At 34.8% G+C, this 21,415-nt stretch overlaps 1 protein-coding gene across 1 annotated transcript; it reads right to left on the bottom strand.

The window, feature by feature from the left end:
- Window positions 1–1,035: 1,035 nt before the first annotated feature.
- Window positions 1,036–19,752, bottom strand: LOC144443462 (Golgi phosphoprotein 3-like). Its single transcript, XM_078132945.1, has 4 exons — window positions 19,473–19,752; window positions 12,443–12,689; window positions 7,481–7,794; window positions 1,036–4,499 (listed from the first exon to the last, which is right to left on the bottom strand). The coding sequence occupies exons 1-4, from the start codon at window positions 19,662–19,664 to the stop codon at window positions 4,389–4,391; spliced, it is 864 nt and encodes a 287-aa protein (XP_077989071.1). The 5' UTR covers window positions 19,665–19,752; the 3' UTR covers window positions 1,036–4,388.
- Window positions 19,753–21,415: the final 1,663 nt, after the last annotated feature.

Raw genomic sequence — 21,415 nt, 5'->3', positions numbered from 1 at the left:
CATCAGTCAACCCAGTCTGTAAGGTATGCCATAATGGGAAGCCCTCACACATCAGTCAATCTTGTCTGTAAGGTATGCCATGATGGGAAGCCCTCACACATCAGTAACCCAGTCTGTAAGGTATGCCATGATGGGGAGCCCTCACACATCGGTCAATCTAGTCTGTAAGGTATGCCGTGATGGGAAGCCCTCACACATCAGTCAACCCAGTCTGTAAGGTATGCCATGATAGGAAGCCCTCACATCAGTGAACCCAATCTGTAAGGTATGCCATGATGGGGAGCCCTCATACATCAGTCAATCAAGTCTGTGAGGTATGCCATGATGGGAAGCCCACACAGATCAGTCAACCCAGTCTGTAACTTGTAAGGTATGCCGTGATGGGAAGCCCTCACACATCATTCAACACCTTTCATGGAACAGGCCAATGAGAGCAGTGTGACATGATGTATCATGCACAAAATAGAGGTATTTCACACCTGGGTGAAATTTCACATCCTTCATTTGTGCAATTTGTTTTATTCAAGTTCTTGACAACCCAGCTGTTTCTCTACAAGCTATTCATGGCTTCAATCCTCTTTGACCTTTCTCTTACACATATCTAGTCAACAACATTGTGTGCTAAATTCTAAATTTCCAACAGTTGTATTAATCCAATCAGAGCCCAATCATGCCATCACATCCACATGTAACTTACATTCAAACTTGAAGCATAATAATGTATACATAATTTGCATATCAGGATATCATGTGTTTCTTGAATGAATTACCTTATTACAAGTGGCTGTCAATCAATGTGAGATGGATTACTACTGACATGCACTGTTCACACTTTTGTCAGCATTCAGTCAAGCTAGATTTTTACTTTACTAGATCCCAGTTGATGAGATGGGAGTGAGTGAGTGAGTGAGTGAGTGAGTGAGTGAGTGAGAAAGACTGAAGAGGACAGAGGTCACCAGATAGCTTCTTCACTACCTCATTGTCATACATACTACATGCAGTCAACATAGATGCATAAACAATTTTTTTCCATACCATCATGATACTTTATTGATCAAGACATGTGAATAAATCATTCACTGACAAGTCCCAATGTTATCAATACACAGACTGACTATTTTTGTGACATCACAAGATTTGATTATTTCATCTTCCCTAGGGAGTCTAGGATGTGTATTTCTTCTCACAGAGGAGTCCTAACTCCATCTTGGTTAATACCAAATACAAACTTGGGAGTGCATTCATCGTGATGCCGTCAACCACTTCCATTGCATGCTTGTAATTGTATAGTTGCCAAAAACCTCATATAATACCAAAAAATTACATATTCAGGAATATATTTACAAATTTTTTTTAAAGTGATTTTGAAATCATAGTAAGTTTGTTAGTTTAAATCCAGTCATTATTATAATTTTCCCCATATAAAACTCTGATTGGTGTGTTTTGAGTTTATAGTATGCACTATTGAGAAAGCAAATGTAGTCTACCTCAAACATCCACTGGCTACTTTATTACGTGACTCATAAAAATAAAAACCAAACAGGGAAGTAGACATTTAAAAATGAAAAATGCGAACTTTGTTTTCATGAAGAGAAATAAAAGTAAAAGTTTCCAAGACAAAAGAAGAAATTTCAACTACATTAATAATAAAAGTGTGCAGTATTAAATGTGTATCTGCACTAAACAAAATGATCAACCCTAGAGGGAGATTCCATGCACTGTTTGTGTTGAACTTGAAGGTGAAAACAGAATTGACAATATATTTATGCCATTGTTCATAGCAGTGTTGACAATATATTTATGCCATTGTTAATAGCAGTGTTGACCCTAGCCTTTCATGGAGTAATGGGTGCCACTAAATGATTTCATAAAAATTACTGACATACATTATTTTGTCATCCATTACTGGTCGCACACGTTACTTCAATCTGAAGAGAATGCCATTTTTTACACTGTTTCTCTTCTTTCAACATTATTTTCTGAGGAAAACACTACATAGGATGGTGGCCACATATAAAAACTCCCTTCACTGAAAAAAATACTTGTGGGAACAAATCTATGACAGCTGCTCCATGAATTTGAGTTCCTGTAACAATGAATTGTAGTATTTTGCAAATTCCCTGTAAGTGAACCTCATTCTGCTCTGCTCTGGTTTATGTTGTAACAATAGAAGAAGCTGATGTAATAAATAATATCAAATGATCCAAGTGCAAGAAAAAGGCTGTATTGCGTGAGTAGCCTACATGATATACAATTGTCACTTACATGTTTAGTGACATTGAATTTCTAATTTACAACAATAATTTAGCATGTGTTGTGATTTCTTCATTTCATTTTAGGTGTGTAGGCAGTTATTTCAGAATAAAGTTCATATCATCCTCACTTAGTCTTTAACTTGCTGAAGTTGAAATCAAAAGAAATGTCTACTTATGCCACTGAGGGCGCAATCACTTTGTGATGAGAAAGATTTCACACATCATAAACTACAGAGAGTACATGGAATTTGAAGAGATTTATATTGTCATAACCATTTTTCTGCTGTTTCTATCTTTCAACATACACGCAAGTCTAGTAGAATTGGTAGATAACTTTTCTCAAATACAGCTGACAGTAAAAGTAAGGCCACAAACAGCTGAATTTCATGTATTGTGAGAGATAATATTAACTGCACACAATTCATATAGCTCTGAAAATAATCTTATAACAACATACACATGAAAAATACATCCTGGTGACAAAGATCATTGTGAAAAGAACAATCATGATCTTTGTAGTTAAAGTTTTAAAACTAGTCTACCACAACTACATGTATACAGCCAGTATGAACTCTTGTCATCAAACACTTGGTTGAATCTGAATTCCATATTTCAGTCATAGGCTTGTATGACATCACAAAATGAGAATTTCAACTTCCCTAAGGGGTCTAGGATGTATATTTCTTAACACTAAGGAGTCATAACTCCAAACAGACACTACACACAAACATGAGAATGAATTCAACATGAATCACATCTCATGCACATTTTATCCTGAGCAATTAGCACACCGATTTTCTATACTAAAATTTGATGAAAATAGAAACTGATTTTGACGACAACCACTCATGGGCAAATAAAGCAACAAGTCTGTGAGAATTTCTTAAAGAAACACAGAAAATATCAAATTATTATTACTATTGGTCTGGATGGCAGTGACCAGTTTCATGTTTTTTTGATATTATCACTCTCCTTGGTATCATCTTTTCTACATTCACAGTATTTCACGAGTTGGCAAAACTAGACAGAAAGAGTTGACCAAAGTTTCTGGAATGTTGTGGAGAAGGTAGGGCACACAGGTAGATAGTATGTCTTTTCAATAATTCTCATCACAGTTAAAACCACAGACAGTGTAGAGTTGATATTAAATGGTGAGGCTCAGAATATGTAATAGTTCACAGAGAAACTATTAAGCTCAATGCATACCTTTATAGAATAACTTATTCCCATTCACAGTTCTTGCTATTATACTGTGTGAAGACAGCGCAAACCTATTTTTTACTTTCTGTTTTAACATTTTTTAATATGCACCCTTTTTTTTTTAGACTTGTACACCTTTTATTTAATATCTAATATCTACCCACTGCCAGTTGGCTGATTCTGTCCACCACTCTCTACACCCTAAAACTGATGATGATCCGTAACATGCGCCTGTACAGTAACCAATCACATTTCACTGCTATGAATAATTATGAATTGATGCACCTGGTTACAAACCAATCCCTAACCTTCCCATATGTATTTACATTCACTAGCAAGTATTATACCACCGATACTACATGGGCTATTGCCTTCCTTTCGCCACAAATAAAGTCTCAATTTGAATTATCAAAATTTCATACTGGGATCTCAAGGACTGATCAAAAAATAAACTAATTGATAAATGAAAACAAGAACTTGGAATAGCACAGATTGAAAATTATACTTACAAAATGCCCAGAAATAGTATTCATAACATAACATCCAGTTTTCCCCTCCCCTCCCCATGAATGATGTAGGATGATGGTGTAAAAATACAGAGTTAGGGCCATTGTAATATAGAAAGATCTAAATACATGGTACTACAAACAATACTACAGGCCTTTAGTAAATCAGCACGACTTGTCTATTTACATACCCCTCTTCCTTGAGTCTCCAAATACCTTAGATTCTAATTTTTATATATTTTTATTTTCCTGTTTTGGTAAAGAGTTCCATGGATTCTAGAAGGTCTACAATGGGAGTCTGATTTCTATCAAATGTTCACCTTTCCACCCACTCTTCATGTTCGTTCTCTTTTACACCAGCAATAGTAAAATGAAAGAATTGCAATATTGTCTCTTGTGTCAGATTTGTGTCCAGGTCTTAGTTCCATCATTTGATGAAGGAGGCAATGACACACCACATGACATCATTGATTCCTGATTTCATAACCTCAGCTTCAGGATCCAGGTCTAGGAGTTCTCTGACACGCTTCATGGCAATCTGGGGGAAAAACAATGAGAACAACATTTATCACACCACATGTACACATTACAACAGTAAATATAGGACACGCTTCATGGCAACCTGGGAAAACAATGAATGAGAACAAAATTTATCATACCACATGTATACCAAGATGTACACATTACAACAGTAAATATAGGATTATACCATGGTTTAGCCTGAAAGATCCAGTTATTTCCACTTTAATACTCAACAATACAGGTAGTGAGTAGTTACGTAAGTGACGGGTACATAGACAGGACCTTTCTGTCTAACCATGGTTCTATTATCATGACAATACAACTTACAAGTCTATATCTTATATTGTTCCAATTATTCACAATCACAATTAAACTCTCCATCTTCTACATAAATCAAACTTCTGTTAGTATTATCATGTCATTTTCCAATATTTTTCTTCATTGAGCTGGAAATATGCATAATAATAACATAAGGGTTTTGTATACGTACGAACACTTTTATTACATGAATTTTCCCTGGCTGAATGAAGAAACTGTTAGAGAATAGTGTCCAAATATGGTAAATACAACTTTGGGCTACATACTGTCTACTTTTTGGCATTGTTATGGTGAAACTCCCCTTAGAATGTGTCAATCTTTTGAAAATTGATCATACAAACAGCCAAGATCATGAAGAGTTTAAACAAAATAGTTCCTGGTGATAGTTACTAAGATGACATTTCTGAAGTTCAATCCTGTTTTCCCCAACCTGTAACTAACACCCCCTGGTAGAAAACCAGTAAAATGAAGGACAAGGTCATCAAATGTTATATATCCAATGCACCATCAACTAAGCCTATTTGACACGTCACAAGAAACAAAATCTCTTTGGATCCATCAACATTTGGTGTTTATGTTGTAACTCACAAACCAAACCTTTCTCATCATTTTGACCCCAACAAAACTTTCCATCACACACTGCCCTAGTACAGCACACTTGATACTGTGTTTATGGTGTGTGGCTATCAAGGTCCAGCACACTTGATATTGTGTTTATGGTGTGTGGCTATCAAGGTCAGGGTTACTATCAAATTTAATATTACTTTATAGTCCACATAGAAATTAGTCTATTCAAACAGAAAGTTCAACCCTGTTTTAAAATAGCAAACCTAGACACAATGTGAATTAGTTCAAGGTCATTGTACAAATTGGAGAAAGGCTTCCAAAGTAATATTTCAAATGAGCAGAAAAACCCTTATATTCCTTGTATTGTAAGCTTTGCACCAAGTTGGAGAAAAAACACATAGACTCACTGTGATATGTACAAGTACAAATTTTTGTTGATTACATTTCATTAGAAAGTCTATCATTGGTAACAATGCATGTAATTGTAATTAGTCAAGGCAATTGACACTTGACTCAATTTTTTCACAGACATCACATACATTGCAGATGTTCAGAAAAATGTGCTGGCAATATGGTGCAAGTGATCGCTAGTGCCTGGGCAACAACTGATATGGTTGAAAAAAAATGGTAACATTCAAACGTACCCCAGCATGTGTGGGATAAAATGACTGGCCAAAATATTATTTCTTTCTTTCTGCAGAAAACCATTCCTGATACAGGTTAAAGCAACTGAGCTGAGTCTCTCAATGGAATAGTTCACCAAAAAAGATATGAAAAATGTACAAATTTACTCTGATCTCAATTTCACCCAAGTTAAAAGTCATTCACATATGCCAATTATCACATTATGCTAATTAGCACATCACGAGGACAACGACACTACACCCCTTTTATATCACTACCGTTCCTGTTACTAGGTTCTTTAAACATTGCAAAAATACTACGTAAGACAAATTCTACGTAATAATCAATATCACGTTGTGTTTATAAGTGCATTCCTAATTCTCCTATACACTGCTCTATTTTTCAGAAATGATGTTAGGTAGATCAAATCAATATCAAAGTGTGAACGGAATTTATGAATAATTAATCTATCACATGACAAAAAATACACCAATACTTCTGTTATCGGAAGAAAAACATTTCATAAATGATGCCAAAATTTATTTCGAACCAACCAAATTTTCCTCTCCATTGCAATACTATGGAAAATATTCCCATACTACTTAAGACTAGGTGGATGAAGGGGTGAATGAAATGATTATTTGTAAATTCATGAAGAATATCCACTACTCTGTTTAGCACATAACTTTAGTTATAGCAATGCTATTCAGATAAATCATGTCATATCATGAAACTTCTACTTTAGATTGTTTGGGTTTTTCAATGGAGGAAACTTAATTGTTTATCTTGCTGTTTCAAATGGAAATGTTATATAAAGTGAAAGCATACTACCCAAAAAGAATGAAAAGGCATAATATAGAGTTCAAATGAAGGTGTCCATTCAAACTTTGTGCTTCACAATATTGAATAAAACTCAAATTTAGCACAAAGAAATTGCTTGATATTTGATTTACTTCAACTTGTTTATTGACATGCTGTTTTTTTCAAAAAAAGTCCAAATAATATTGTTTACATATATAAAACTTTTTACTCTCTGTATACTTGTATAACTTTAGTCTAGCTGTTCTTTTGTTTATGATTTGGGTTTACTCATCTTACATATTAGGAATTTGCCAATACTTATTTTTGCCTTCTTTCAGATTGAAATGACTTGAACAGCATGCCAAGAATTTTAACACTGGTAATTTTATACACTTTATGGGAGCACACTAAACTGGTTGCCCGGACAACTAAGTTTTGCCTCCATCTCCTACAAAGAATTTGTTTATCAAAATGTGATTCAATATTTACCTTTTATATGAGAATAAAATATCATTCCCCCATAAAGACTTTGCCTGCCATGTACACTACATTGAATCTGTTCTGTTTTGAGTGTGATCGTACCTCTTTCTTTATCTCATCAATGTCTTACGAGCCTTTTTCTTTAGCATATATAAAATGTATCATGATATTCAAGAATGCATTATGTTATTGTCAGTAAATTCTCACCTCATAGTCATCATCTGAAAGTGGCGCAAATGCATTTTCAAGAACATCTGAAGCATGTGCAAGATATATTAATGCTAGCATACGTCTGTCCATCCTATGAGGATCATTTGTCCATCGACTTAACACAGCATCTTGCACACGTTTGATAAGACGCTGTTTGATCGTGGTATCAACAACGGGATGTGTGGTCATGTCAAATAATAGAAAATTCTGCTTCTCTGTGGTCAATACTCCTTTCTCCACTAAATTCTTTGCAAGACGTTCACGGACGTTTCGAAGTTGGTAACGCAGCTTCAATGGGTTCCATGTTTCCCCTAGAATACAACAAATACAAATGCATTAGAAGGAATAAATTAAAGTATACGAAATTGCAGAATATATTACCATGGCAACGTAAATGATTATCAATAACGTGCATGTTTATACCATCTGTTGCTTTATACATACACCAAGGTTTATTTTCAAACTGTCATATTTATATTATACAAATATTATATACAATATTGATTTCAAAATTGGGAGCAGGCTTTACCTGTATACTTATTTGTCACCAAATTCAGATTTTTCAACTCTAATGTGAGTTTCTATGCACGTATAATTTTAATAATGTCTAACAGCCATTTATTTGACAATGTTTACACAGTATTATGGAATTATCAATTCAAATTTATGTAAACCACGGTACCACTAGCATTTCAATACCAAAAAATAACATGTACAATAGTGAACTAAATTTGTGGAGCTAAACCTAAGGTTAGCTCTAGCAACTATTTTTACCACCCTTTTAAAGATGCTGGATTTTATTCCACTTCACATGTACTGTAACATTGCATCATCTCTTTCTATTCAATTTTTACAACTCATCAAAGTGTTGACACAAGTTAAGATACAATGTAAACACAATACATCATTTTTTTTTTCAACTCATCCGACACTACCAGAAATTGAGATAAACTTGATATATAATTTATTATCCATCAGTCAGGTAATCTCTATCAAGCATTTCTTTCCACTCATACAAAGCTTTCCAAGAGCCACAAAATTTGACTGAAAGCATGCATAGTGCTAGTCTAGTTCCTCTATGGTATCATTACGATTTACACCTCCACACTGGAATCCAGACTAGCATAGTGCAATGTATACCATTGTAATATCACACACCACTGTTGACAATTCACTTTGTTTAACTTCATTGTTCACCTTAGTGCCTTGTCACCATGACCAGAAAGTGACATCAAAGAGAAACACTGAAACTTTGTCATACTTTTAGTTAGTCTAGATGCAAATGTGGTTTCTAACTAAATGATATGTATGAGGGGGCAATGGAGCTCCAAACATGGGCAAAATTCAACCAGGTTGTATGGTAGTTGTATGAGGGGGCAATGGAGCTCCAAACATGGGCAAAATTCAACCAGGTTGTATGGTAGTTGTATGAGGGGAATGGGGTGCCAAACATGGACAAAATTCAACCAGGTTGTATGGTAGTTGTATGAGGGGGGCTGGGGGGAATGGGGCTCCAAACATGGGCAAAATTCAACCAGGTTGTATGGTAGTTAGGTTAAAGATAACCAACTCTGTAGGTGTTACAGGTTGTAAATGGTATCGATACTGTATTGGGGAATGGGGTGCCAAACATGGGCAAAATTCAACCAGGTTGTATGGTAGTTGTATGAGGGGGCAATGGGGTGCCAAACATGGGCAAAATTCAACCAGGTTGTATGGTAGTTGTATGAGGGGGGAATGGGGCTCCAAACATGGGCAAAATTCAACCAGGTTGTATGGTAGTTAGGTTAAAGATAACCAACTCTGTAGGTGTTACAGGTTGTAAATGGTATCGATACTGTATTGGGGAATGGGGTGCCAAACATGGGCAAAATTCAACCAGGTTGTATGGTAGTTGTATGAGGGGGAAATGGGGTGCCAAACATGGACAAAATTCAACCAGGTTGTATGGTAGTTGTATGTAGGTTAGAGATAACCAACTATGTGGTTGTTATATACAGGGCAAACAGGCTGTAACAATACTGTATAGGAACTAGACTAACTTTTATATAATGTAATGCCCTCTGATGCTGACACTCTTCCCTAGCTTACTTCCACATTTTCACGAGTTACCGAAAGAGTACCATCACAATTGTCTAAACTATTCATTCTTTATCAAACTGAAGTTTTAGAACCCACTTGTACATGGTTGTAAACACAGCAAGAAAGGCTAACAAAGCAATAAAAGCCATACACCCATGTCGTAATTATTGTTAGTTTGGATGCCAATGTAGTCTCTAACTAGTGCAGGTGGTAAAACATAACAATACTGTATAGGAACTAGGCTGAATTATTGTAGGCTGAAGAAATGACTCCACAATAGAGTTAGCCTAGAGATTTGGCCATCTGAACTTATATAATATAGGCTTTCAGGTTCAGACATTCAAGCAAATGACATTGTCTAGCAAAGTCAAGTCTCATGGCTACAAAAGAACATCTGTAAGAATTCTCAATAAGTTTGTGCATAATTAGTTGTAAAATACTGTAATTATTACAATATGACTATCTTTTTTTTTCATTTCATAATTTTTGACATTTACTGTTTGTACTTCACTTCAAAACAGAAATATTGCATCACTTGCAAAACAATGTTCAGTTTCAAAACATCAACTACACAGACATATTTCACAGACAACAAGACCTTTTACAATCACTTTCATTTTTTTTTCTAACTTCATCAATGTTTCCAGTGTACACAAACAACAATTGCAATGAACTCTGGTAAAAATATAGAAAATACGCAACTTTGGGATACAAAATACAGAACTGTTTTGTTTTATTCAAAATGTTAGGTTATACACATAAGGATAGCTTTTCTTGGTATATGAAACTTAGTAGTACAAGTCACAGTATGTTTCATGTCGTTAAGTCTGCTGTTAGTACTCATTTCAGAATGAACAAAGTGGTCTATTAACTGCTAATCCTAGGTTTTCATCTTGCCATTTTACCTGTGACTAGCATCACAAGGATGTTAATCTCTCATCACACACAAACTCTGCATTGTTAGCAACAGTTACTAGAAAGCTCAAGTATGTTCCTTTATGAAACTTGTGTGTCGGCCAATACAACAATGTCTCCTCATGTGTTAGAGAATGGGCTGTAAGCAGGTGTATGGGGTAAGCCATCATGTTAGGAAGTAACTAGGTGTAGAGAAGTGATTGCTAATGAAGCAGAACACACGCCCATTCCAGTATCTCCCATTACAATTTTTGCTTGAACATAAGGAGTAGCAACAGACGAGCAAGAGACCCAAAGAGACCCCGGTCAACAACCACTCATACAACTACTACAATGTCTAGATTCAGTGACAGTTATGATAGGGACTACACACCTTTATTCACAAGAGGAGCAAGCCGGCACTCTCACATGACTGAATTTATGGAACAATTTGATGAAATTGCTCTCTATCCTCGTACAAAAAAGGTATGGTTGTTGATTACATTAACATTCACAAATTGCAATTACTATGTAGTACGTAATATGACATTACTCGATTCTACATTACATTCTAAAACTTAGTATACAGTTACAAATTGTTTACAAATCATATTATATCATAACAACAGTCGAAATCACACATCTGGAAATTGACTGTACACATGTATTTCCATCTAAAAGGTGGGGGACAACAACCAAGTCTTCTTCATAGTGACGATTTCTATTTTGTCAGCAACTTAGTCCAAACCCATAACACAAGATATTAATAACTACAAAATCCAGCATATGCCTCCAGCTAAGAAACGTTAATATTACCAAACAAAGATTAGGGTGTTTGTAACACCTCCCTATGTTTATTCATGTCTACCAATCCCACTGGTGTATTTACAGAACAGTGCAACCAAGAACAAGTATAAATAACTAGTCCATTAGCAACACATTACACCACTTTGTCCTACATGAATATATCAAATTAAAGGTTACATTACAGGAAATGGCAAGAGCAACCACTGGAACCTGATAATTTATTACATTTATAATAACAGCCACTTTTAGATGACTCCAACATGTTACATACAGACAGGTGATTTCAATAGCCATGGTAACGCTACACAGGCCACCTGCTTTTACTTCGTCTTGTAGCAGCTCACTTGCATATCGTGTGTTATTCTGTATATTGTAATAAATTTCATCTGATAACACATTTGTGTGTTTATGTTTCAATAAACAGTCTTATCTTATCTTGTATTTGGTCAACAAACAAAGTAACATGTTTTTAATTCTTTGACAAGTTTTTGACAACTTGATAACGTTTTGATTTATTTTCAACTGGCTTAGTCATTGTCATGTTTGACTATGTATAAATCTACATGTAGAACATACCAAACATGCTATGAATCGAGCTGAAAAAAGTCATATATGTTTATTTTCTGACAAACATTTCCGTAGCAATACAAGCAGAGGTACCAAGCATTCTAGTTCAGAATCTTTAATATCTAAATCAATAAATACACCTAACATTGAAATCTTGTTTACAACTTATCTTATCTATAACTATCATTTTGAATTTTGTACATTTGCTATGATAATAAAGGATACATATATTATTGTAAAAGTTGAACATTTAATTGTTACTACATATCATTTTATGACTTGATTATCAAAACCTGAAATACAATTTTACCACCTATGTATTTGAATGTATTTGAATTCTTGGGTCAACCATATGGTTTCTACACATGCATTACTATAGGTAAACATGAGAATATATTGACTTTCATATTGTACATTGGACCTATACTAGCATGGGGGTAAAATTCCATAACACTTATATTAACAAGTACAAAGAATTATCAGGTTAGAAGGAGTTGCCATCATCACAACAGAAGACTGTGAAGTCAATATACAAACACAACCCAAGACTTGAAATACATACATAATTTGACAATCTTTCCTTCAAGTTGGTGACTTGTTATTACTTACCACTAAGTAGTTCGATCCATGTCTGTACAGTTTCTGCTGGCTCTGTTTCCTTTACATGTTTGATGGCTTCATCTAAGAGTACATCACCTGTTGGGTTGTCCCCTTTGTACAGTAATTTTCTGTTCAGTAGACTTTTCCTCCTCATGCCTGCTTTTTCTAATTCCACCCTTCCTTTGAAGCCTAATTCTACAATCATACAACCCCTCAAACCTGATGAAATACAGTCATTCCAAAATGATGTGTAGCCCTGAAAACACAAACATGTAAAATATTAAAATTACACATATTATAAAATACAACTTTTTACATAAGTTATATCATACATAGGAATTCCTGGTGAAAGCTTCATTATATGCCAGGCATGATTCAACATGTTTATTATACATTTGGAATAATTTCACTTAAATTAAAATAAAAGAAACGACCATGAACAATAAAGTTACAGACTGACCACTGTATCTCCTTTTAAAATCCTGTTTCCCTAACTGGTAATTTTTTGTGTACAAAGAAATGTGTCCTTGATAGAAAGAGGATTTAACTAGAACAATACAATACAATGTAATATTGCTAAAAATACAATGTTCACTTTAACTATGTTACTGGGCAGTAACTGTTATTGATTGAATAGTTCAGGTAGCTTTCACATCCGCAAAGCAAATATTTACACATGACGTACATTTTTTTTTCAAACTGATTATTGCTAATGTGGTGTTCCTACAGTATAGCTGGGCTTGGCTTTAAGCTTTAATAAGACTTTTTATAATATTAATTTTTCTCTGAAAATTGACGTTATATACACCTTTCATTGTTCTAAGTATTTAGGACTCTGGAATTCAATTATAATGTAGTAGGATGAGAGGATTTAGGTTTTATATCACAGTATTGGTATTATTAATTTATGATATTCAGTTGAAAATAAAGTCTGATATTTGGTGCCAAGAGAAAAGTTTAACTATCCTGAAGTCAAATACTCTAGCTACCACCACAATTTGTCAAATAAAAGAGTTCAACTCAAAATCAATACACGAAAAAAATATTACTTATTCAACAGTCATACCACTTGGAAAATAATACAGGTATATTTTTCACCATAAATCATATTCATCTACCTGCCACACATGTTACACAGGAATCATATTTGCATAAATATTTTCAACCTAATCTGACACCAGCTGCTGCATGTGGTGTGACCAAAGATTTCCTATTTCCAAATCACAGTATCATTAAACCAAAAGTTGTGAGTACACTTTTTTTTTTAAATATGCTAAACTCCACTGACGTCAAACTTGCATGTATTGTAAATAGGAAAAGACTGGTGATATTGGTACATACACAAAGTTCATGACCACTGAATTTGAAAGGGAATGAATGAATCACTGATGTCATTTGCATTATCAATGAAAGATATTATTTAGCTAATATTAAAATCCTCTTTCTATCTACATGTAGAGGGTATTTGTTTGTACACAAAAAAGTCGTATATGAAAAGTTTTGACAACTTTTTATTAGCCCAGAGCTGAAAATTAGCAGCAGTCTAGGGTATCTACATGTAGGCTACTAATATCAGATCTAAACTACTAAGACTAGATTATAACATGATTATACTATAGTCTGTGAAACCAATGGAAAGTTGGAGCTGAAACAGCTCACCTGGCAATTCAACAATTAAGCCTAAATGGATTTCCTGTTCACAATACAACATACAGTATTGTTTGTAAACAACACAAGATGTAAAAATATGAAACTGACAAACAAAGATTTGGTTATGCCAACAAATATGTCCATGTACATGTGTGTGTATTATTCATATACTTACAGACAAATACATGTAATACATTGATGGCAATTGTCATATGCCAGTAGAAATATGTATTAATAACACTAGTGTACGGTTCAAAACAGTAAATGCTTAAGGTATTGTTATCATGAAAATTTATTACAGTGACATTTTTAATGAACAAAGAGGACACAACAATGGATTGTCGTGTAAAAATAGTGCAGGTTTTATACATGTATAGGGAAGTTTAAATTTATCAATATTTACATATGGTTTGGTATGTGGAGAGGGTGTTGTGTGCAACCTGTATGTATGGAGCAACTGACTTCGCAGAGGGTCTCACCAGTATTACAATGATGTTATAGTGCAGGTCACAACATTACAATGTATATGGTGGTGAAAGACTTCCAAAATGTAATATGTATGGTGTGTTATACGTGAAGGTGTTGTCTGTAACCTGTGTAAATGGTGCAGTACAACTGGCTTTACAGAGCCTCTAGTATTCACTAGGTACTACAATGATATATTATCATGTAAGAATAGTACAGGTCACACTATATATGGTCACATTTGGTGGTTCAAAATGTATGAAATGTTTACAGATGGTTTGGTACAATGGTGTACAAGATGTGTGTTATGCAACCTGTACTGAACAGTAAAGCTGATCTCATGGCAAAACAGTGCGGGTCACACACCCTGTATATATATATACATTGACAAATGGTTTGGTAATGGTATGTGGAAAGTGGTGTGTGAAACCTGCACTGTGATACTACCTGATACAAGAACGGTCATGATCCACATGTTTCTTAGTAATAGTAAAAGTTTCTATCCATCCACATCGTTATCCACACAATAGTAAAAGTATTTACTCAAAACAGAACACCAAATATGCTTCTATTCAACTCAATGAAGAGAATTTACATTATCAGTAAGATTTGATAACGGACCAGCTAAAATGACATGGTAACTTACTAATTCATAAAACATCCAATACTTTCAACAATATCACTTTAACTTTAATTAAGGGTTTACCCATGGCCATAATCCCATTACTGAAGAGGGTTTTGCCAAATTTACAAAATGGTGCAATCTCCTGTCAGATAGTGTTGTGATTCTGTCATAATTTTCAGGACGGGAACTTATTTCAACTTGTGGATTTCAGTTTTAAGTGCAATATGATTCTAGACTGCTCTGTACAGATTATATCAATGACCATTAACATCATCAATACAATATGCACATCAGAACTAGTAGCACAGCAGTAAGAATGTGTAGGAAAGCAGATTGAAATAACCACATCCTTACATCCATTGCATCACTTTTGATGATTCTAGATGACATACATGCCACACTTTCTGCCAGTACTCAGTTTAGAAGTCTGATATGGCTGAATAACACAACGCCCCTTACAGTGAGTCTATTTTGATCCAGGATATACATAAATAACAAGTCTCTCTATCAGTCAGTAATAATGATTATAAAGACCAAGGATTCAATCCCAGGTTCTTACATTATCAGTGCAACCATAAGGGTTACAAAGAATCAATCTTTTGTTCTGGATTATCTCTTCCATAGCTTTGCCAGACAACTATTTTCATACCTACCTACCATGTAAATATTAGTCCTAATCCCACTTGGGCTATTAGTTGGAAAGTAAAGTAACAAATTATATTTACAACTAGGTTCATATTTTTGGGGAAAACTATAAATTTGAATATGCTTTCTCACAAATTATTTACAAAGGTTATATTGGAGATGAGAATCATATCAGGGAAGTAGATAAGGGGCCAATAGCCAGCAAAAACAGCCTGGTATTTGTTTGTGAATTTGTCTAAATTCTTTGTTTCAACCAGTATATTTCCATCGTTGGGCAGCTTTATTAGTCTCATTCTTAGAGATTACCATCTACATTTCAGATTCCACTGAGTATTTCTAAAATTAGCTTCACCCATGCATGTTAAATTCTATTTTATGCCTGTCAATCCTCTTACTTGAAGGGTGTAGATATCTGTCATAATAAGCTTTCTAGATGAACTATGACATGAAATGAAAACAAACTATACACAAAATAATATGCATCAGTGTTTTATTTAAGGGCGGTAAGTAGGTAAAATCTACCGGGGTTCCCACAACATTTTACCGGGGTTCCCCACCTAAACTATGATACATTGCATCGGAAGCACTACCAGTTTTACCTCTTTCCCCCTTTCTGTTACCGGGGTTCCCAAACCTTAGCAAAAACACTGTGCATGCATGCAAATGTGCGTGCGCACACGCACACACACAGTAAAATGATTAAATTTAACCAAGGATTACATTAACTAATGTTAATGGAATACTGATTGAGAGTATAATTTGCCACTGTGTAAACCATAGAACCTAGAATGGCTATGCAGTATTTGTATTACTAATTCACATATGCAACATTTATCTATTGCAAGTTATTGTGCACAGTGGTGGCCAGCGTGCCCTCTAAGCCAATATTTGACGTGCCACTGACACACACAATTTGTAGTATTGCACCAAAATTTGGTGTTCTTACTTGGTGGTGACTCACAAGAAATCCCAGTTTTTCTCATTTTGACTCACAACAAAATTTGGCAATCATTAGAGGGCACACTGGTGGTGGCTGTATGCAGGATAGAAATAGTAAAAGTTCTCTCACTGTCACAAGAGGGCTCTATTCATTCAAAAGGTTCATGTGATTTCCTAATCTCGGTTACCAATACTCTCACCACTTGGGGCTCTTCTACAAAACCACCCAGACAAGAATCTGGGGAAACCACATTCAAACTACCCTACATGGATATATCTCCGGGAGCAGTGTATGCTGGGGAGTCCTTCATGTCCAACATTGCACGCTGTACAATTTAGGTACCTTTGCGACAGGTTATCAATTCTCAAGCATCTGATACATCTTAATACAACAAATAGCCCTCATAAGCCAAATTTTTATGACTTGGAAGAAATGTACTCTGTGACTTTCAGTGCGCGATAGTAGGGATGTAGTTTCTCCATTCTCCTCTGGGTGGACCTTTAGAACAGCCCCCAACAGTGATAGTCTGGGTAACCGAGACTAGTGATTCCAACCAGTTCAGGTTGAGATATTTTCATCTGAAGTCCACTGAAAGTGACCAGTAACCATGCTAAAAGTATTTCCTTAAAATCCATTCATAAGTTAACCAGTAACTTGCAAATCTTATCCATCATGTTTTATTCATATCATGGTTGTAGGAACAGTGGAAAGAAAAAGATGGGCATGTATACTCACAATAGACAATGAAATGCTATATAATCACAATGTAATTCCCCCAATTTACATTTGTTTGTAAGGAACACTAGTTAGTTACTTAGAGTTCATTTGCATAAATGAAACACACCCTGAAGCAACTGAACACTGCTTGGCTGTTTTTTGTATAGATATATTCCATTGTACATTAGTAAGTGACAGTTAGAATAAGGATGTATCCATGTCCCCTGACTTTGATTTTGAGTGATTTGTATATACAGAACATTCACAAATAGACAATCTAGACTTGAATGACAGTAGTTTGCTAAATAATGCTGTATCACTATGAGCAACAAAGATTTTCAATAGTAAGGAAGAGGTAATCATATTTCATCCCTCCTGCCACTCAAGTTATGACAACTTCATTGCAAGAGCTAAATATTTAAGGATGTCCTAGTATTTCATCCAGACTACAACTACAGCTTGTATGGCTTATCAATTTCACACACTGTAGGGCTTCTAGGAAGCCATTCAGTTCAGTTCATTTAAATGAATCTCCTCCACTATCTGGAGAACCACAGTGAGTGACCTGTGTTAAGTGAAAATAACAAAACAAACATTCATGGAAAAAGCGACAATATAAAATAAGAGAACAGTGACAATCCTGGGCCATAACAATTCTGACCATTGTAACATATACAAAGTTGTTTTTGTTTTTCAAATCTAGTACATTTCTTTATGATTTGCATATGAACTTACGGCCAAGTTTTAATTGGTGGAACACAAATCATAACACATGTAATTTAAGAGTAATGTATGGGGCAGTAGAAGGAAGACTATGTACATGTATGGTCTATAATTTAACTAGTGACCCATACATGATTGAAGTCATCACAGTACAGGCAAAAATTAAGTTAAGCCCTGTAAGCAGGGTCTGTATGCACTTTGTACTACTAGTATTTGCAAGTCTCCAATTTTGACTAGGGGACTCTCAGATATTTGTACAGTGTGATATACAAGTACCAAATGTAGTTGTACAACCAACTCTGGCCAAAGAATAAAATTGTAACAGTACCTTTTTCTATGTACCCAGTACTGATATTTTGTTCAACACTTGTATTACAATATACAATAGTTGTCAATATTTCTTGTCATAAAAAGTCTACTAGTGAGGTGCGGCATATGTGGCAGTTTTGTTGTCCTTGTGTGGACTTCCTATTCTGATATCCTTCCATAATTTGTAAATTTACAATTGTGTCAAAAACTATGACTGTTGAGTAAACTCCATGGTCTACGTTGCACATAGAAGTGTTTTTCCATTTTTCTTTTTGACATTTTGGTAGAAATAAAAGGAATCAGAGTGGAATATTGTGTTCATGACTTGGCACTGATTGAAGGTGTTGTGTCTAAATATTTTTACTGAAGCCTGTGAAGGGGAGGGTGCACTTTACCTACACCGCTATTGTTTGCAATTAGTCATTCCACAATTGTGTGCTCCTGTATTTCTTATGGGCGATAATGTCACTTCATAAACTACGGTACAATTGAACATAAAAGTACTGTGACCGTCAAATCTATCGATATTATCCCACCAGTTTTTAATCTAATGGAGAAATTAGAGTCTCGGATTCACCTGTTGCTGCATGTTTATTCAAATTGGACAAGTCGGGTACGTTTGTTTGGAAAATGTTGTCCATACCGAAGAAGTAAATAATACGACAAATAATTTTTCATTCGTGAAAACTAGCAAAATCAGACGTACGCATGAACCAATTGGCTAATAGGTACAAAAAATACAGGTTTTAATCTGCTGCGACACGTCTACACAGCTGTGCACGGGCCCTTTACAACTCGACCTGTACTGCGTGTGTGTGTGACATCAATTTTGACGGGAGACGTGGCCGCCATGTTGGAATAGAGTTGGTTTACATTTCATTCAATTCTATCAAATGGCCCGTGCCGTAGGTTCACCCACAAATTTAGGAATTTTCGCGACCAAGAAAACAGTGTCATAAAATTACCTCTCTGTCTTTTAAACCGAGTAGAAGAACTTCTTCCATGAGAGTCAATCGAGTTTCTTTTGAATCGCCTGTGTCGTCTTCCTCATAATCGTTTTGATTTTCGTTCTCGTTGTCCCCTTTCGCTTCGGCATTCATTGTAGCCGCCGTTTTCCGTTGAACAAGACCGCTTGATCTTTGTGAAATAGACGTCATTTTGGGGGAATTAACTGACAAATGAGTAAAAAATTACGAACTCCGTCACCTATGTATGCGTTAGCCAGGACATTAACACTCGTCGATCTGGCAGTCTAATGACGTAATCAACATGGCGCTTGTTGTGTCGACGAATGTCGAATTGGTCCGAATGAATCCGAAAACTGGCAGGCAAAGCGAGCATTGTTACGATTGTTCAACTTTGTTGTACACACTTGTATACAGAATGCGTCGCAACGCCCGTACGCACAATCGGATGTGGTGAAACTTAGGTATAATACCACAACACAGTAAGGAAATTTAACTTTAATAGGAAAGAAAACAGTAACAGTAACACACAGTCGCTTGTAAACTGTTATTCCTTTCCTAAATGGTTTTATTCTTGTCTATGATGGTCCTAATAGTAATACAGAACAATGACATTATTATAGGGATTGGCGATATTCTTATAAAATCGGTAGCGATGTCATAAATACATTTATGTATTTATTTTTGTATTTATGACATTGCTACCGATTTTATAAGAATATCGCCAATCCCTATAATAACCGTCATTGTTCTGTATTAGGACCATCATAGACAAGAATAAAACCATTTAGGAAAGGAATAACAGTTTACAAGCGACTGTGCAATAACAGTAACAGTAAGTATGGCCTTAATTGGTCACATAAATAAAGTACAGTAACAGAGAGAGGATCATATATAAATATATATGATCGTACATGTGTCACTTTTCTTTCCTCAATTTGATTGGTGGGTAGTATGTACAAGGACATGTAAAATGTGTCTTGGAATGTAGATGAAGTAGATGTGAAAGGTATATTTATACAAATATGTGCATATGTATATGTATATGTATTTATATCATAACCATTTTACGTTTGTCCTGATATAATTGCTTGATATTTGTTTTTCACTGCGTGTAGTCAAAATAAATAAATAATAAACACAAACAAACAAACAGACAGACAGACAGACAGACAGACAGACAGACAGACAGACAGACAGACAGACAGACAGACAGACAAACAAACAAACAAACAAACAAACAAAATATGCATGGGTAAATGAAAACCATTTCAAACTCTTGGATAAGTATATATATACATGTGTAGGCCTATTATGTATATACAGGCTTCTATACTATTGAAATAATAGACCGTTTCTGTATATTCTCATCCATACAAACACTTACATGTATCACAGACAATTAAGAAACTTACTTGTCTGTGCATGTATGGATGAGAATATATAGAAACAGACGTATCCATTAATATTTCATTTGTTTGTGTATGCTTAATTATTTATCTATTCATTTATTTATTCAAATATAAACAGATCGTTAAGAAGTATATAATCATTGTTATTATCATTATTAGTTATTTATTTATTTGATTGTTGTTTGTTCGTTTGTTTGTTTGTTTATTTATTTATTTATTTGTATGTATGTATGTATGTATGTATGTATGTATGTATGTATGTATGTGTGTGTGTGTGTGTGTATGTATGTATGTATGTATGTATGTATGTATGTATGTATGTATGTATGTATGTATGTATGTATGTATGTATGTATGTATGTATGTATGTATGTATGTATGTATGTATGTATGTATGTATGTATGTATGTATGTATGTATGTATGTATGTATGTATGTATGTATGTATGTATGTATGTATGTATGTATGTATGTATGTATGTATGTATGTATGTATGTGTGTGTGTGTGTGTGTGTGTTTGTTTGTTTGTT

Source organism: Glandiceps talaboti, chromosome 12, assembly GCF_964340395.1.
Source record: "Glandiceps talaboti chromosome 12, keGlaTala1.1, whole genome shotgun sequence".
In the NCBI taxonomy this organism is placed as follows: Eukaryota; Metazoa; Hemichordata; class Enteropneusta; family Spengelidae; genus Glandiceps; species Glandiceps talaboti.
This window is presented reverse-complemented; position numbering and strand designations above follow the sequence as displayed.